This window comes from Carassius carassius, chromosome 49 (assembly GCF_963082965.1).
Source record: "Carassius carassius chromosome 49, fCarCar2.1, whole genome shotgun sequence".
Lineage (NCBI taxonomy): Eukaryota > Metazoa > Chordata > Actinopteri > Cypriniformes > Cyprinidae > Carassius > Carassius carassius.
The window spans coordinates 67,765-87,085 of record NC_081803.1 but is presented as its reverse complement, the minus strand read 5'-3'; the positions used below and the strand labels follow the sequence as shown (position 1 = coordinate 87,085).

Sequence of the window (19,321 nt, the reverse complement as noted above, 5' to 3'; positions counted from 1 at the left end):
TTAATTAAAAACTATTTTATTTTTCAAGCTTTTTTTTTTTTTGACAATCGTATGGCAGCCATACACATTACCATTATTTATCAATTATCATCAAACTGAGGAAGATTCTGTCATGCCATGCTGTTCAGTTATCAAGCTTGTTAAATAAAGCTGAATAAAGCTGACAAATCACAATGAATTCACACTGTTGAGCAGAAACATGGAGAACACAAATCCTGAAAGACCTTGCTTAGACTAACAAAGATAACATGCTAAATATATGCTTACATTGTTTCTGATCTTTTGCCATAAACATTGTCCACATATAAAATGAAATGTTAAAACTGTTTATGAACACTCAACTTTTGAACTGTACACTCAATGTTGAAAATGAAAAAAAGAAAAGAAATTGGCTCTTAGTTAAAGACAAAACCCAGTAAATGTATACAAACCGAAAGAGAGAGACAAGAATGAGAATAATGTTGACTGCTCATCCTTCAGCTGAACCGTACTGCTCTTATTATATCAGGTGTATTAATAAGAAATACTGACTTGGCATCAAACACACTATTAGAAGAAAAATCAACCATTCAATAAGCAATATTATTGCTTATTAATCCAATTCACATAGTTTCTAACAAAAATAGAGCGTACTGTAAGTAAACAGACCTTGAGACAAGTTACTGCTCTAAATGATTCAAACTGAAATACTGTATAAATGTGCACATGCTCTGGTTTAGCTCATCACTGAGAAATATCATAATAGTAATGCCTCAGTCTGGGTTCAACCACAGAAAATCCAGGTCTCTCTTCCTGCCTGCAGAAACAGAACACAACCAGTTATTATCTGTTCACTCAGCTTTGCAATACTTATAGATCTTTAAATAAAATGGTGTATTTTTAATTTTTTTAGTTTATAATCAGTGTGCTATTTTGGTCTCCTCCTTACATTATGATTTCAAATCAATATGTGCATGCGCAGCGTATTAAAGAAAGGAAACCACGCTCATGCTAATCAAATGTAAAACGAGTGAAACTCAAAGGTGTTGCTGAATCTTGATGATAATGAAATGAAAATTAAACACTAATATAATGATAATAATGTAGTAATATTAATTGACGTTACTATGAATTGTTTTTACAGCTATTAAAATAATTTTGCAGTCATTTGCAGTATAGTCCAGAATTATTAATAAAAGATAAAAGCCCATTCATCGAGTCTAATCTAGAGCGTGATCACTTACTTGTATGTCCAGCATTTCATCATGAGGTCGTACATCTCAGGCGGGCAGTCGGCTGGAGCGGACATTCGCTCTCCCCTCTCGATCATTTGGATGACTTCATTTCCTTTCATACCCTACAGACCATAAACCAACATCAGCAACACCGCTGAAATAAATACTCACTTATAGTAAACGTTTCAAACACCAGCTCATGTCTGATGGTCACATGCATGAATGTGCAGCTTGAGGTTTAGATGATATTCAATATATGGTATATATCTAAATATTTAGGGCATTGGAATAAGCCCACATACCCTAATGAATGTAGTGTTTAATAACTTCTGAGTTATTATAACAATGCAAAGCATTTATAATAAAATAAACAAAGCACAGTGAGCATATGGTGAAATTTTGCATTTGCAAGGTTAAATTCATTTTATATATATTCACATAGTATAAACTAACTTCAGTTAATGTATTTAAAAAAAAGAACAAAAGAACATTGACTTCAATTAATGTAGCCTTAAAATTATCATTGTTAATTCATGTTTTCTAAAGCATTAGCTTATATGTATGAATTCAGCCTTATTGTAAAAGCATCACCACAAAAAAATCGAATCAAATTAAATAAAAAAGGAAGTTTTTGGACGGTTCAGATTTCTGTAAGAAGACTCGGGTGATTTTATTTTCACACCAACCAGCCACTGTATCCAAGTAGACTCAAAAGGTTTGTTCAAATGCAGATTTTCCATGAAAAATAAAATAAGCATTAATATAGGTTTTCCACTGTATTTATTTTTAGGCATTATAAACATCGTGATAGTAACACCATTTCACAATGTTGCTTGATTGTCAAACATATTCACTTAGCGATATGTTCAAAAATCAATATATCTCCTATCCCAAATAAACAATACAAAACAAGTGTGTCAGAACTGTTTGGAAGAAGCATCATCAACATAATCTACAGATGCACACCTTGTACGGTTTCTGTCCGTATGAATATGCCTCCCACATCAGGACCCCAAAGCTCCACACGTCACTCTTAGATGAGAACTTGAAGAAGTTCATGCACTCGGGAGCGTACCACTTCACCGGCCATTTCCCAGGACCTTTGGTCTACAGGAGCAGGGAACAAGGAGCAGGCACTGTGCTTAGACCCTGACTCTACTTCCCTAACGTAAAGCTTTTGCAGTGAAGGTATGTACTGTAGATATAAAACCACTTGCATGGTAAAACATGTACAGGTATGTGGGTAGCACTTTATTTTACAGTCCTGTTCCTCATGTACATATTATGTACTTATTATAGTAATTACAATAACTATGTAATAACTAGGTACTAACCCTGAACCTACCCCTAAACATAACCCTACCCCATGTAGTTACCTTGTATTACCAGAACTTTCTTAGATAAATACACTGTAAGTACACTATAAGTACATGTAAGTACACGTACTGTAAAATAAAGTGCAACCGGTATGTGATGAAACAGTCAGTGCTTCTGGAGGGCACTGTGTGCATCAGCCGTGGAGAAGCCCTGATTACTGTACACTGGTTACTGTACCTTGTAATAGTTCTGCTCTTCTGTCAGGGCTTTAGAGAGTCCAAAGTCGCTGATCTTGGCATAGTGCTGAGTCACTAGAAGCACGTTCCGGGCTGCCAGATCTCTGTGGACGAAGTTGTGCTCTTCCAGATATTTCATTCCCATAGAGACCTGATGAACCAGCTCTGTGATGTTCTTCATAGAGATGTGTCTGCAAACACAAGTGAAACATTTGGAATACAGCAGACAGTATGTTTGATCTACGATGCTTTATGCTATTTTAATGGTGCGGTTTTGACATTTTTGGCTTGTTCGTTGTTTTCAATCTGCTCTGTTGTTGTGTGAAGGAGTTAAGTTAGTAGTAACTCAATGTTAATAGAATCTTGTGGATAAAGTGCTTATCAATGCACTTCAGCCATCCCTGTATTCACAGTTCAGCAGAGCTCTGGTCTAGCGTGGCGTACTTGTTCTTCTGGAGGAACTTGTGCAGCGGCCCCAGCTCCGCCAGCTCCATGACCAGCATGAGGTTCTCCGCTTCACAGATGCCGATCATACGGACGATGTACGGGTTATCCAGCTGCTGCATGACGTTCGCTTCCCGCAGCATCTCCTCCTTCACCGCCACATTATTATCATCATTCTTCAGGATCTTAACAGCAACAATCTTCTGTGTCCTGAATTAAACATAAAAGCAGATGCATTGTGAATGCTGGACACTGTGTCAGCGAAACAAGGAGTTCATGTCGGAAATCATATTTATGAGTCGAGTGCACATGAACGGCATCATTACCAGAGAGAAACTCAATACTTCTGCAATACATGAGGAAGAAGACCAAACCACTAAACAACCAAACCACACTTCCCATCATGCTTTGTGTCAGGAAAGATAAAATGCTTTACACAAAATATTCATTTGTTTTTGTTTTTTAAACAATTTCAGCCTTTCTAATATCAGTATGTAATTATTTAGAAAATGAGGAAAAAAAGACATGCTCTTGCATAAAGGTTTGATCGACTGATACTGAATTCTGAGTATTTCGGGCATTTACAGGTTTTATATTCTTCAAATAATAAATTGAAATAGACAGTGGCTATTTTCAGTTAGTGCATATATTTTTACATTTACACTAAGTGAAAACAGAAATTGATTCTAGTTACACAAAGTGCAAATAATGACAGATTCTGTTCACACTATGTAAAAATAGCAGCATTTTATTTGCAATAAGTTTAACCCCTTAACTGTCACTCACGTTTTTGAAGATAGACTTGAATGTGCATGATACAAACCTAAATTTTTATAATTCATGACTGAAAACATTTTGTAACATGATTTTGATGTGCCATTTACATGGTAATGCAATGTCTGATTTTAAAATGGGTTTTAAAGGATGAATTTTGAGATTTTATGTTTTCAAGTGATATATAACTTCTGATGATTTCTAAAACATGATAGAGAAAAAGGCAACGAGGAAGTCTTTTTTTTAAACAAAGGTCAAAACTCATTTTGTAATGTAGATTTCTGAGGGTGCACTCTTGTCATAAATTAATCTATTACTTTTCCTACATAATTTTTAACAAATAATATTGGAAAAATATATATTTGGGAGTCTTGAACCTTTCCAACGATATATAGTTTGTCAGGATTAGATTAGATTTGATTGTAATATAGTATAGTCAACGTAGGCGTCCCGTATACGGGACGGGGTGACAGTTAACAGGTTAAATAGTTAGATGCTGTTTATTCCTAGTGCAAACAGTGACAGATATTTGCACTTCAATATTGTACTACATTATAAAACAGTATGCAACAATAACGTATTGAGTGTAAATGATCATTGTTATTAACATTATTAAATTGATACCACCTTATTGGGAAAATAAAGCTCTACCCAACAAACACTTTAAATACTTGTGAAGCACTTTATTATCACTTTTTGAATGCTTCATTAATTTTTATTGAAAATGAACACTTTTCTGATCTGGTATGTGATGGTAAAAGGGAGAAGAATGAGTTGTATATATGTGACTTATACCTTACGCCACTGTTGCTATTGTATAACAGGCGTCTTTTGTCATTTTGTGCATCCCAAGCAGAAACTAATGGGCAGAGTTGTTTCTATGTAAACTGAGTTGTCTTACTTCTTCATCTGGTAGACTCCTCTCATCACAGTGCCGAAGTTGCCTGAGCCCAGCTCTCCATCCTCCAGAGTCAGGTCGCTCCGCTTCACTGTCGTTGATCGCAGCTCTTCAGGATCTGCATATGGACTTTCAAACTCCCGCGTGTCCATTGGCAGAGCCTCTGTCAAAACAATGGTGCGGCGTTTAGTCAGTAGAGAAACTATTTAGGCTTCAAGACTAACAAGTGGTAGTGTGTTGAAGCAAAACTAGGTGTACTAACCTGTGTTTAACAAATTAGGATTAGGAAGTTCACCTCTGATGTTTGATCTAATGTTATAGGGATTTTCAGTACTCTATAAACACAGAACACAATTATTAACATCAAACAGATTACATGTTACAGATTAGCATGGAAAAAGCTGATAGGACACAGGCATGTTATCTGAAATGCCTGCATGCATCAATGGGACAAAGGGACAGGGTCAAACCAAACTTTCCTGTGTTCTTCATGGCACCTTAAATCAAAATCGAATGCATAATTAACATAAACTGAGATGTTTCAATTGTAAATGAATGGCAATTCATAGATACTGCATTATATGTGATACGATCAGTGTCCATGAAGAAGAGGAGAAGAACCTTCTTCCAAAAGGTCAAAAGCCAACACACAGTGTATAAATAAATAAAAAAAGATATCTCTTGCAGATAGAATTGATAATTATGTCATTTATATCATTAAAAAGGAGGGATAGAGAAGGAAAATGAAAATATGGATGTATGATTGGGATAATGGCACCTGTTAGAAGATGAAAAAGCATCCAGACAATATCAACAAAAATAAAAGCCATTCACTCCTTTTGTTCAAACCCTGAGATGCAAGCGGATTGATTTGATGACTGATTAGAAACATTGGACATAAGCAGCAGTTTGTGAGTCATTTAAATAGCACTTCTCACACAAAGTGTACGGCAGACTGATTCCAGAAGACTGCAGAAGTTAAGCTACCTCCTTTTTCGTGCCAGAAGGACTATGATGCATTCAAATGCGTTTTATCTAATATCTAATCAAATGTATAGTTTATGGAATTACATTTGCTTCAATAAAAATTAACGAAACTTTATAAAACTGAACATAACTTTTTCAGAAACTATCAAAAATATGCCATTACAAAAGAAGAAAAACACAATGAAAATGAAAAAAAAAAAAAATGAACTCAGTCGCACAAATTTAACAGGCTCTTCAAACATGGTTCATTCTTTGTTAATGTTTTTCAAAGATTTGTTTTCACTGATTGTGGATTCTGAATTCATTGCCACAGATTTCGCTTTTGCTTCGCAGTTTTTCGGTTGGTGTTTTGACACAAACCTCTCGTGGGGGCGGGGTTAACAGTGATCTACTCTGAATGACAATATTGAAGGACAATAATAACCCGCAACTAGAGGTCTGCATTCCCGCGGCTGACCCGAACACATATTTTGCGCCGCGGGTTTAAATTCACGCCATATAATTTGAACGGGAGCGGTCGGACATTCAATATCACGTTCCCGACGTCCTTTTAAAACAGCCTATCTTCGCATGGACCAGTTTTTTCTGCGTCATGCATCGTATTTGAGGGGTCTGTGCACGCAGCATGTGCATAACGGGTCCTCAGGGCAGACTGTAGCGGTGGTAAATATACGGCCCTCAGAATGGCTAAGTGTGGATGCGCTGTCCTCGAAGGACGTTCAACTGTGTTGACAACAAAATGTTACGTATTTTGACAATACGAATAAAAATTTAAAAAAGGCTTCCATTTTGTACATTTTTATTTATTTTTTCTCTGCGACATTTTTCTCTACTGTGTTGGCAGCAAAATGTTAAATTTTGTATCTTGACAAGGCGAATAAAATAATATATATATATATATATATATATATATCCGTGGAAATGTAAATGTGTAATTCTGGAAACGAAATCTAAATTTAGCGGGATGGTCGGGTGGGGAAGAAAATTATTCTAAGCAGACAGCGAGTAAACAAAGAGTGTATATATATCGGGAACGGGTGGGTGCGGATATAACCCCAGCGGGAGCGGGACTTAAAAACAGTCCCGCGCAGACCTCTACCCGCAACGAACTGTTGCGCACTGTACATGGATACAACTTTTATCGATGTTATTGGTTACTTCAGTAACACAAGCTTACTTCAAGATGCCGCTCCGTGTCTCTCCTGAGAGCTCATCTTTACAGACAGGCGATCGAAGGTCAAATATTATTTACACATTTAGTAATACAAATCACCGCGAGAGCTTTCCAATATGCGCGCCACTGAGTGGAGTCTGTACTTCCCGGTCAGAGAGCACCTGTCCATCAAAAGCTCATTATCCAATCAGAGTAGATCACTGTTAACCCCGCCCCAACGAGAGGCTTGTGTCAAAACCGGTCAAAACACCAAACGAAAAACTGCGAACCGTAAGCGAAAGTGAGGCAATGCATTCAGAATCCACGATTAGCGAAAACGAATCATATCATCAATGTAAAAGTATTTTCTCTCACAATTTAATGCATTCTTTCTAAAACCAAAATGTATAAACACTAATGTATTTAAAAAAAACTAACATTTTTTAAATGCTGACAAATCTAGTCTTATTCTTTGTTAATTAATTGTCTTTTTTTCTCTCTCTGATGGGTGTAAGAGCCAAATAACCACCCAAACTATATCATGCTAAATTAGTGAGTACTTTGACTTTGACTTTTGACTTTGAGTAAATACTGCATTCACAATGCAGCTTGGCGTAATACAAATACATTTACACTTTTGGTTTTACTGTTGAAGAAAAAAGGTTTAGGTTTTCAAATCCTTGCTGAAATAAACATCTTAAACCAGTCTGAGCGGTACTAGCTGGTCTGCTGGTTTAGTTCCCGAAACCCAGCTAAAATCAGCCTGAAGACCAGTTCAAATATGCTTAAAAGTTCAAAACTTTTAACTACAGAAATAAAATATATTCAAGCAAATGTGCCCTAACTTACATCCTTTATCCACCTTATTTTGCAAGGCCGAAGTAAGCTATTTTCTGTGAATGTGTGAGATTTCCGATTCACTGGCTGCTATTGGTCAATAACTAGAAGAATAAAAAAGTGCAATAAAAGGTAAAACGATTGCCTACAAACCACTGTTCATGATTTAGATAATCAAGTAAAATAAAACGATAACAAATACAAGTTTTAGTAGAGCTTAGATAACTAGAAGCGAATGACATTGGAAGCCTTGCACAATCAATGTAAAAATAGCTGCGCCCGCACTTATGTTACATATAAGGTGGATAGTCAATCAAGGTGAAAATGTGTCAAATGGATGGTAATAATGCACAATCATTGCTTATATCTGTGTGTCTATATGAATGTGAGGAGTTCTAGCTGCTGATTGGATGTGATGTACAGGGCAGTGCATGAGGAAGAGGTCAGAGAGAGGGTCAGACGTCCCTCAGGCGAAGTTAGAAGCAACAACCACACACAAGCAAGGCGGGAGTCCTACCACTGCCAGTGCGGGGGTAGGGAGGAGGAGAGGGGGGTATTAGTGCACCTTTTTTTGGCCAGGTTTGGGGAAGGAGTATGATTTGATTCTGGAGAGAATCCCACCTGTGGCACCTTGCTAGAAACCACAATTTTAAAGAGAATTAGGTTATTTTTATCCTACACTATTTGATGCTAATGTTAAATGCTATACATCCGTGATTAATACTGTGTTATACTGTCTTCAGGTAAGTAGCTTCACAAATTCACCAATTACATACAACAACATTGACATGATAACATTTTCAGTGGCCCTCGTGTTACATGGATTAGTTGAGTGGTTCTCAGCAGGCTTTTACACCGAATGTCAAGCGGTGACCCAACGCAGAATCGGCTAAATGTGCATAAAATCAAATGTTGGAATGCATTGCATAGACTGAATAAATTCACTAGCATGGGATATTAAAAAGTGTGTAACTTTCTCAGTAAGCAGAAAATGTACCATTTTGGTTTCATAACGTCTTTAACTTAATCATTCGTAATCGGTATCATTTTTTAAAGGTTTTTGAGAACGAGGAAATATAATAAGCTTTCATTTATTTTGCTGTAACATGTCAGATGATACAGAGACCCTAAACAGGACACGGTGATGGGGAAAAAATGATATTTCAGTACGCTTGCAGTTGCTTGCAAAAGCAAAAGTGTTCTTTGTGAGGGAATGCAGGGTTTCGTAACGCAAAACTTTCATGAGCGAACGGGAAGTTTCTGTTCATTGTCAGCAAATGCAAAGTTTCTTGGGGAAATCCTTACATTTTGCAAGCGAACACAATTTTCTCGAGGGAACTTTTGCTTTCTTTTAAACCAAAAGCAAAGTTTCTTGGAGGAAAGCTACATTTTTTCTCGTTTTGTATTTTTCCCATCACCATGCCTGTAAATGCTATGGTTAGTTCCTTTTTCTTATTGTCTTTCCCTGTTGTATGTGACAATATTTTTGGTCACACCCACCGGTTGAGAACCACTTCGTTACTTTATCACACTTACACTAAGTTTAATGAACAGTTAAATTTGTGAGAAAAGAAGGATCTGTGGATGTTTTAAACAGTACAACAGTCCTCAATGTGAGTGGTTTATGTCAGTGCACTTTAAAGTCTATTCTTTAAAGCAAGCTCATAGATCAGATCACATTCTCACTGCTGCGTCTGGTTAGAGATGTGACTGGGCTTACCTCTGAATTATGTGATGGTCTCGGGCAGGTCTCAGTTAGCACTCGGAGCAGACCATCAGGCTTGTATGAATAATGTTCTACCAGCTATAATACACAACACAACACATTGCACATCAAAGTCAGATTCTGGACATCCTCACAGTATCACAGAGTATTGTGGTCACGTTTCTCAAGCTGAGGCCTGTTTCACAGAATACTTTGTTTTTCACCAACGGTCGATAAACTACCATTAATGTACGGTTTCTTCATCTGAACAGAATGTACATCAGTTATGAACATACTGTATAGCTTTATATAGGATGCTGTGTTTCTATCATTTAAAGCACGACATCTTTACAAACTCCGAATGAGCACACCTTTGAAAAGTTAGACTGTAAAGTTGTGACGCACCACAGATATCAAACTATTTCTACATCAACATACACTTTCAAAGCAAACCCACCTCATTCGAACCATGCAGAGCTTCTCTTAAACACAATGTGAGAGATGTGTCTGAGGGCTAGTTTATGGCCTTAGCCGTAGCATTTACCTTGCTAAACCTTTGATGCCATACATCATGCGCAGCCATTCAACCAGGAAATCAAAATATAACATGGCGTTTGTCCTGTTGGTCACCATATTCAAAACAATGATCGACAAGTTTCTCTTTAGGACTGTGGGTCATAACATATACAACATAAACAGACAAGCGTGAAAATTAATAAATCACATTCTGCTAATTATCTGAGGTCTTTATTTTCTCTCTCTCTCTCTATATATATATATATATAGTAGTTGTCAAAAATTTTGAAACAATGATTTTTAATTAATATTTTACTGTACTGTAATTTTTTACTGTAAAATTGAGAAATATTATTGCAATTTAAAATAATTGTTATTTTATGTTAAAATGTAATTTATTCCTGTGATGCACAGCTGTATTTTCAGCATCATTACTCCAGTCTTCAGTGTCACATGATCTTCAGAAATCAGTATAATATGTGCTCAGTTATTATTAACAATGTAAAAACAGTTTTTGCTGCTTAGTTTTTTCTTGCTGCTAGTTAGGATTCTTTCATGAATAAAAAGTTCAAAAGAACTTAAGTTGTTTTGTAACATTATGCATGTTTTTACTGTCACCTTTGATCAATTTAATGCATATTTTCATGTATGTATACTGTAGACTTTGAAGGCTGCTCATCAACTGCTCTGAAGTCTTAACCAGGTTTGACAGGATTTATTTACCTGCCAAAGTGTGTCGAACTTCTTCCCGTCAGGAATGGAGAGTTTGCCGGCCCTGTCCTTGTCGATACGATAGTGCATGACTTGGTTATTGTGCAGGAGACACAGTGCATAGGACACGTTTCTGCCATTGTTTTCTCTTTGTCTAATTCTGTCAGGAGGAAAGAGAATAAACCACAGCCATTTACAGAGGCTCCTTCAAACTGACCCCTGGTCACAGTGTACTCTACACAACCGAATCAACACTAGATGGAGCTGGAGGAGAAAAACGGATGAGATTCTGTATTGAGATTCAGCGTGGGTGTAGATGTTAAACCAAAGTTTAACCGAAATGCAACTATAAAAAAACAAAAAGCAAGCTGCTAGGAAACTAGAAGCTAATGACAGGGTTCTCCTGATAATAAAGTCACATTTGTCTTGTAAACAAACTTTCTTCTTTTTCCATATTTCTGTAGACTCCCACATACAGTACGAGTGTTTTAAGATGGTGGCAAGTGCTCTATTTAAAGCCAGCTCACACCACCCCCACCCAGCCCTGCTCTTGTTTTCCGCCTCCACACTGCGTCTTCGGTCACTTCAGGAAGTCCTCTCAAACACTGTCACAGCGGAAACCACACGCTGCCTCGCTCTTTCACTTCAGAGCAGTGGTGCTACAGTCCACGGCCCTGTCGTATGCCTCATCCTGCCATCTCTTCCTTGTGGAGTTTTTAAGCAGTAATTCCTAATCCCCTTTTTGGGATTCGAATTTGAATATTAGCGATGAAATGTTTTGTAAAATCTTATTCAAGGCACTATTAAGAAATCATTTGAGTACATGCATAATTGTGTTATAATGTAAATAGTGCTGTCAAACGATTAATCGCGATAAATGGTGATTAATCGCATCCAAAATAAACGTTTTTGTTTACATAATATATGTGTGTGTGGAGTGTATATTTATTATGTACACACATATGCATGTATATATTTAAGAAAAATATGTTAGTTTATTTATTAAATATATTTATATAAGATATAAATTATATTAATACAGGTAAATATTTTCAAAATATATGCTGCATATGTGTGTATATTTATTATAAATACATAATAAATATAAACAACACACACACATATATTATGTAAACAAAAATGAATCGCGATTAATCATTTGACAGGACTAAATTAAAAAAAACACTACATGACTTACATTTTTGTGATTCAATCAAAAATAAAAACATTGCTTTGTTCTCATTAGCGAACTAAATTAAATACTGATACAATATAAACAATTACATATTTTTTATGAACTGTATTATACACTACCAGTTATTTGTGAAAGAAGTTTCTTCTGCTTTTGTTCAAAAATACAGTAAACACTTTAACATTGTAAAATATTATTACAATGTCAAATACCAGTTTTCTGTGTGAATATATTGAAAATTGTAATTTATTCCTGTGATCAAAGCAGTATTTTCTGCATCATTACTCCAGTCTTCAGTGTCACATGATCTTCAGAAATCATTATAATATGCTGATTTGCTACTCAAGAAACATTTCTGTTTTTATCAATGTGGAAAACTTTACAGAGCCCCACACATGACATGCAAGAAAAAATTAATAATTTGTGCACACGATTTACTAATTAGTTCCCTCAATGTACTAAAGCATGCACACAATTACTATTTCTTTCCCTCTATTTATAACTTGTGTGCACTATTTATAATACGAAATTGTAATCGTGTGCACGTTTTACATGGAGGGTATTAATTATTTAATTGTATGCACAATTTATAAATTGAGGGAATGAAATAGTTAACATGTGCACATTTTGGTACATCGAATAAACGAATTAGTAAATTGTGAGCACAATTTATAAATCAAAGGAAACAAAATAGTAATCAAGTGAACTTTAGTACATCAAGAGAACGAATAAGTAAATTGTATGACGGAAATTGTAAACGGAATGAATTAGTAATCGCGTGCACAATTTATAAATCGAGGGAACAAAATAGTAATCATGTGCATGTTTTAGTAAATAAACGGAATGAATTAGTAAATTGTGCGCACAATTTATATATAGAGGAAATAAAATAGTAAACGTGTGCATGTTTTAGTACATTGAGGGAATGAATTAAATCGTGCACACAATTTATAAATCGAGGGAACAAAATAATAAATCAAGAATATATTCTGGGTGATTCTTAAAAACAGAAAATAAAATAGTTCATCTCTCTCTCTCTCTCTTTTTACTTGCATAATGAGCCAACAAGTGAATGAGACTCACAGGAATTTGCCATTGACGTGTGAGCTCCTGAGCAGCCGCTGCTCCGAGTCCTCGCGGTCGATCTTGCCATGGAACCACGGCATCTTCTCATGAGCTGTTGTGGCAATGAGTTTCTCCAGCTGAGGCCTCTGGCTGATGATAGCCTGCTCCAGAGCCGAACCCTGCCACACCACAAACATAGCTAATGAACTGCTCCAGACTTACACCAAAAAATTAGCATTTAGCTGGCTTTTTTAATGCAGCACAGGGCCATTAAATAAATGCATTCACAATTGATGTGAATGTTCAAAAGCTGATTCTACGAAAACAGAATGTGTGAAGACTGTTGCAACGAGTGAAACGTTAACTGTTCACAACTTCTTTTATTCTTGTAATCTCACATACTTCTGACTGGAATGGTATATTCAACTGTAAATGACTTGCAAAGAACAAATTGAACTAAACGTGAAATTCTGAAGTAGAAAGAGTGAAATAGCATTTTCTTGTGAAACATACGCCAATAATATTTGGTTTATTTACAGCTTTGAAAAAAGTGTACCAAAATAAAGATGGTGACTGGAAGGAAATAGTTGGAAATGTAAGGAGGATTTGAAACTGCAGAATAACTAATGACTCAAATACCAAACTCAAGACAAGACGTGACTATTTACATGCTGGCAAATTTGTATCACTTTGTACAATCTGTTTTATAAAAAAAAATGTGTTTAGAAAATAAAGTGAGTGAGAAGATCCACCTAGATCTAACTGTCAACTGAGCGGAAACAGTTTGTATAGTATGAACATGTAAAAATAAAACTGATTGTACAAAATCATAAAAATTTGCCAGAAAGTTATGAATCACCATAAAAGCTGCAAATATTATAGTATTCTGTGCAACCTCTGAGCTAAATAAAGGGTTGTTCTTCATTTTGATAGTCCACTTTAGACATTCAGCTAACTAATTAACTTTGCAACTACATGTCAGCTAGCTCTCATTAGAGTGTTATTAACCTGTTAGGTTAGGGTTAACAGAAGAAGTCGATGAGCAAAGTTACTTATACTCACTAGAATGTGTGTCGAAGGACCATCAGAATAAAGTGTTAGCAGATATGAAGCACACAGTCTTTCGAAGTATTGCAAAGTGACTTACAGTATAGATAGAGGAATGTCTAAAGAATAAAGTGTTACCAAAAGTTTTTAAAAAGGACATTAACCTGCAAATTCCAGGTTTGTTTGACATACTGCCTGATGAGCTGCTCTTTCAGGTCCTCGAAGGGCCCGACTTTAGGCTCGGTGCCGCGGGGCCGGTTGAAGGGCCTCTTCAGCAGACAGACGAGCCCGTCGGACACCTGCGAGTGATAGTCGATCACATCTATGGGGGTTCTGTGAGATTTGCCACCGGCGATGGCGTAGGTGTCGTTCATCTCCCTCTCGATGGTGTAGTGGTAGAACTGGCGACCGTAGGCCACGGACAGAGCGTATCCGCCGAGGAAGCTGCGGCTCTGGCGGAGCAGGTACAGGCCGTCCCCCGCTCCTCCCTGACGCAGGTACTCCTCTGCATCCTCTCGCGTGATGTTGCCAAAGAAGTACGGCAACACCTGCACCTTGTCCACCATATCTGCTCACCCGTCTGCCAAAGCTCAAGGACCGCTAATATCCTGAAAAAGACAATGTGAGGATCAAAATCAGTGAGAGGCTTCGAGCAAACCCTCAACTATAGGTTACTTTCTTCAATACCACGACTTAGGTGCCCTTGAGCAAGGCATCGAACCCCCAACTGCTCCCCGGGCGCCGCAGCATAAATGGCTGCCCACTGCTCCAGGTGTGTGCTCACAGTGTGTGTGTGTGTGTTCACTGCTCTGTGTGTGTGCACTTCGGATGGGTTAAATGCAGAGCACAAATTCTGACTATGGCCATACTTGGCTGAATGTCACTTCACTTTTTAAATCAACTGTTAATCATCTTCAAACAAGTAAAAGCAGTCAGAGCTTACCTTTACTTTAGTAAAGTAATTACTGATTACTGTCAGAATCCTTCATCACTTGAATTGAGATGATAATAATTTTAATTTTAAAGCACGGTCACCACAAAGCATCTCTTTTTACTTTGAGACCGTTCTGAGGTTAAACACAGATCATAACAAGAGATAGTTTAATAGCTATGATACTGAATTTAAAATAATATCTTTGCATGGCTATGCCAGGAAACACAGGCATCTAACAGTTAATCTTAAAGAAACAAAAAAACATTGATAAACCCAAACCGTAATTAGCCATGATTACATTATACTGTAAATTGAAAACATTTTCAAAGAAATGAAATATTGTAGCAATAACTTTTTTGTGTTTTCTTCTTTGTTCTGTTCTTTCACACTTACTTACGTCTTGTTATCTTTAACATTATCGTAAGCGTTTGATTTTAATCTGCCTGTCTGTTCCTTCACAATGTAATGAAAATTAGTTTCACTCCAATTCTTCTGTAATTCGTTGATGCTAATTATACTATTGATTTTCACGTCGCATCAATATTTTGGTAAATTAAGGTAAAATTTTAGAACTCCTATCATTGGTTATGAAACATTGGTTTTTGTACTAATTTTGCATGTTTTTAAAGACATTCAAGACATCTGCAAGGATGGGAACGTTCTAGAACATCCAGTTTAGTGATCTAACATTCCTGAACATTCTGTAATATTCTAGACGTTTCTGGAACATTCCACAACTTTGTGGGACTAGTCATAAAAGAAAAAAACACACTCCTGATTTTTTGGAGAATTCACTGTCGATGTTGTTGCCTCAGCATTATACATGTAGCATGTCATTTGCATATGCAGAAGTAATAACAGATTCGCTTGCACAAGTTATGCACAAGTAACATATATCTATATGTGATATGAATATTTATTTTCAGCATTGTCACATTGTTCATAAAGAAACTTAAAAAATAAAATCTCTGGTAACACTTTACAATAAAATGTCATTTGTTGTCACTAACAATGAAAAACAAATTTGTTACAGTATTTTTTTTTATTAATCTTTGTTAATATTAGTTAATGAAAATACAGGTTTTTTTTCATGGTGTGACTAGCCATTCTTTGTGATTTAAGTTTTCCATGTTTTCTAAAATAGTAAACTATGAAATAACACAAATGAAAGAGTGAGATTGCTGAATAAAGTTAAACAGATCAAGATTTTTGCCGCTCACTCAGCTCTTATATACACATGCCGCTTTCTGGCTGTTATACCATAACTACCAGCTCCAAATCTATTTAAAAAAACATGTTTTTACATATATATGTAACCACATGTTTTTTACATTTGTGCATTTAGCAGATGCTTACTTGCAGTGAATTCAGGCTATACATTTTAATGAGATTATTTTAGCAGTACGTGTGTTAAACCCACGACCTATTGCCCTGCTAAAGCAATGCTCTGCCACTGAGCCACAGGGACACTAAATATAGTGAACGAATTTACGCTTTTACATCATCAGAAACATTCTGTCTTCCTGACCTTGTTAAGCAAATATTTTCTCACAATGTAAATTAAACAAACACATGTATGTGTATGTCTGTCTATATTTGAAACTTGTGTAAGAAGTTAAAAGACAAAAGACATGCGCCACTGAGAATCTAGCTCACGCAGAAAGAGGAAGCGGTCAAGTCTTTTGCAATAACATTCAGCCTCTACTACAACTTAAGACCACTCCCAGATGTTTAAGGCACTTAAAGATGAAACCCTTCAAGTCACAGACTCCATGCAAACTCATGACTAATCATTTATTTCTGCAGTTTAAGCCCAGTTTAAACGAATATATCTTGATATGACTGTCCTAAATGTTTGTTTACCGGTAGCGGTCAGCGAAAGCCATGTCTGAGGGAAGTACAATACACTCTCGCAGCAGTACAGTTTGCTTTCTTTATTTTCATTCTTCTTCTTTTTTTCTATAGAAATAGACATTAATTTTCCCATTATTACTAATAATGAGAATGAATGTGAGTGAAGTATTAGAAAACCCATCCACTTGCCTTTTTTACGCACTAAACAGCAACCTCAAACACAAACGCTAATACAAAACCTTAGGGCCTCGTTTTCACGCATGAAAGCAAGCAATCTAAGCAAATTCATCAAATTCAACCACAAAAGATTCCATAAAGAAGAAGCCAGTGTCAGTCTTATTGTAACCTAACAGCGAAACAAAAGGTTTGTAATGGAAAATGTGGTTGTAGCATTGTGTGAATTGCAGCAAAGCAGCACAATGGCTGTAATTACACAGAGACGTGTGCCACTGGTCAGATGTGCAAGCTTTAAATTATGTAATGTGGGAATTTGACTACATGTTAGATCTACCTCATTTAGATGACATCATAAAATGCATTTTATTAGGGTGTTTGTTAAGTCAAAATGATGGCATAATAATACTATGCCCTAGATATTTAGATCTTAAGAAAGTTTTGCTTTGTGTTAGAAAGTAATATAAATAATCAACAAACTATAATGTGTGTGTTTGTATATATATATATATATATATATATATAGTTGGAAACATTTCTAAATCATGCAGTTCTTTCATTAGAAATTATATTATAACACAAGAATGTATTAGCATTTAGTTAAGTTTGTCATAAAACTTTCAAAATCCTGTAGCTTTCAATTTATTCCCAAGTTAAATCATATTTATATAAATTTTACAAAATCTCTATTATGCATACCAAAATTCAGACATTTGGACCTCACTATAAATGTTTGCACAGATGCATTACATGTGAAAAACATTCATGCAAATATTTAGGACTTTTATGTAATCATTAATAAACTGTTGTTGAATTATTGCAATTAAATCAATTATCAAATGCAAACGTTTGCCTTCTTTAAACGAATTGTGAGAGAGAAACATCTGATATTCTTGAACAAGCTTTGCTTTTTGCTGTTATACTTCAAAGTAACTAAATAATGACAGATCAGGTAATGCCACAACAAAGTGAGATATTACACAGATAACTGAAACAGATTCACTAGAACTTTTTCCTTTAATTTTCATGATTCCATATCGACGTATAAAGACTGACAATCTGAATATATAAGAAACAAGAATAAGAGAGAAGTAATAAGAAATATCTGAAGAGAAGACAATTAAAATTGTAATAGAGAGTTTTTCGTTCACACTAAATTCACTCAGCCGTATGAATTCATGCAGTTTAACATCATACCTGAGGACAAAATCGTACATACACAAAACAAATGTTACATGCAAAGAGATTCACATTCTTACCTTAGAAAGCGTTCGGTTTCCTCACTTTGGACAATGGCTATATCATGTTTAAACTGCTGTCGAACAGAACAGGATGTGGTATGACCAGAAACTCAGTGGATAGCTGAAGAAGCTGCTAATTCAGGAGTCTGCTGAAACAGAGCGAATACTGATGCACTGAAATGCTTTTTCACCTTCGTGTTGCAGTTATGGTACTGACACAAACTTCAGTAAGTAAATGCAACTATATGTAGACTTCCTCATTTTAAGAAACTTCTGCTTACTTCCTTCGCAATTTTTTTGTCCTATCTTTGACTTCCTCTTCTATCTGAGAAAGAAAACACATGATAGCAGATATTTAGTCCAAGGAGTTGCCATGAAATTGGATAAAAATGTCAGCTTCCTAGATAAAGTTTCCATTTAACAAACATGCTATATACAGTCAAAATACACTGAAAACTAAACAAATTTCAAATTGAATCAAGATGATTTGTATTAATCAGTACATTCATACCAAATAATCCTAGATAATACTTTAAAATGAAAAGAACTTCAATAAATTACGAATCATGTAAGCCACAACTTCAGTAAAAATAATAAAAAGCCCATACAGTAATGCATGAATTAAACTATAAATGAACATTTGTTATGTTCAAGGTCAGTAGCAGGAAGAGCAGATGTGTTTTGTGCTTCATTGAGCTGAACCCAGCTGTGATGCTTCTGTGCAAATCCACTCTTGTTTACTCTTGTTCTGAATTATAGCTTCATGTCAGACTGAGATTATATAAAAATTACATGTATTTTAGAATTGTGAACTTTATTACAAATATAATAATCACTAAAAGAATATAATTTATGCAATAAATGCTAAGGCAGAGGGATTTTCAATGAGAGAGAGAGATGCAGAGATGAGCCACAGCTGCAAGAACAATCGTCTGAGAATTTCGCAATAAAGTGACATTTAAACTCTGAATCCTGGATCGCATTACACGCCTCATGATTGCTATGTTGGCACCTTTCTTTCT

The 19,321-nt window shown here is 35.8% G+C and overlaps 1 protein-coding gene across 1 annotated transcript; it reads right to left on the bottom strand.

Moving 5' to 3' along the window:
- Positions 1 to 407: 407 nt before the first annotated feature.
- Positions 408 to 18,513, bottom strand: LOC132132295 (tyrosine-protein kinase SYK-like). Its single transcript, XM_059544678.1, has 13 exons — positions 18,318 to 18,513; positions 14,261 to 14,704; positions 13,068 to 13,228; positions 10,805 to 10,952; positions 9,581 to 9,664; positions 8,426 to 8,494; positions 5,146 to 5,218; positions 4,887 to 5,046; positions 3,212 to 3,421; positions 2,769 to 2,958; positions 2,181 to 2,321; positions 1,224 to 1,336; positions 408 to 796 (listed from the first exon to the last, which is right to left on the bottom strand). The coding sequence occupies exons 2-13, from the start codon at positions 14,660 to 14,662 to the stop codon at positions 724 to 726; spliced, it is 1,824 nt and encodes a 607-aa protein (XP_059400661.1). The 5' UTR covers positions 14,663 to 14,704; positions 18,318 to 18,513; the 3' UTR covers positions 408 to 723.
- Between the last annotated feature and the right edge of the window lie 808 nt (positions 18,514 to 19,321).

Bases quoted from the DNA above. Each gene is read 5' to 3' on its own strand.
- LOC132132295 (XM_059544678.1), bottom strand. From the start codon at position 14,662: ATGGTGGACAAGGTGCAGGTGTTGCCGTACTTCTTTGGCAACATCACG. The intron at 5,219-8,425 runs GTGCACTAATAC...CTGTGTTTATAG, and splicing joins CCAAACCTGGCCAAAAAAAG to AGTACTGAAAATCCCTATAA. The intron at 3,422-4,886 runs GTAAGACAACTC...TGTTTAATTCAG, and splicing joins GGAGTCTACCAGATGAAGAA to GACACAGAAGATTGTTGCTG.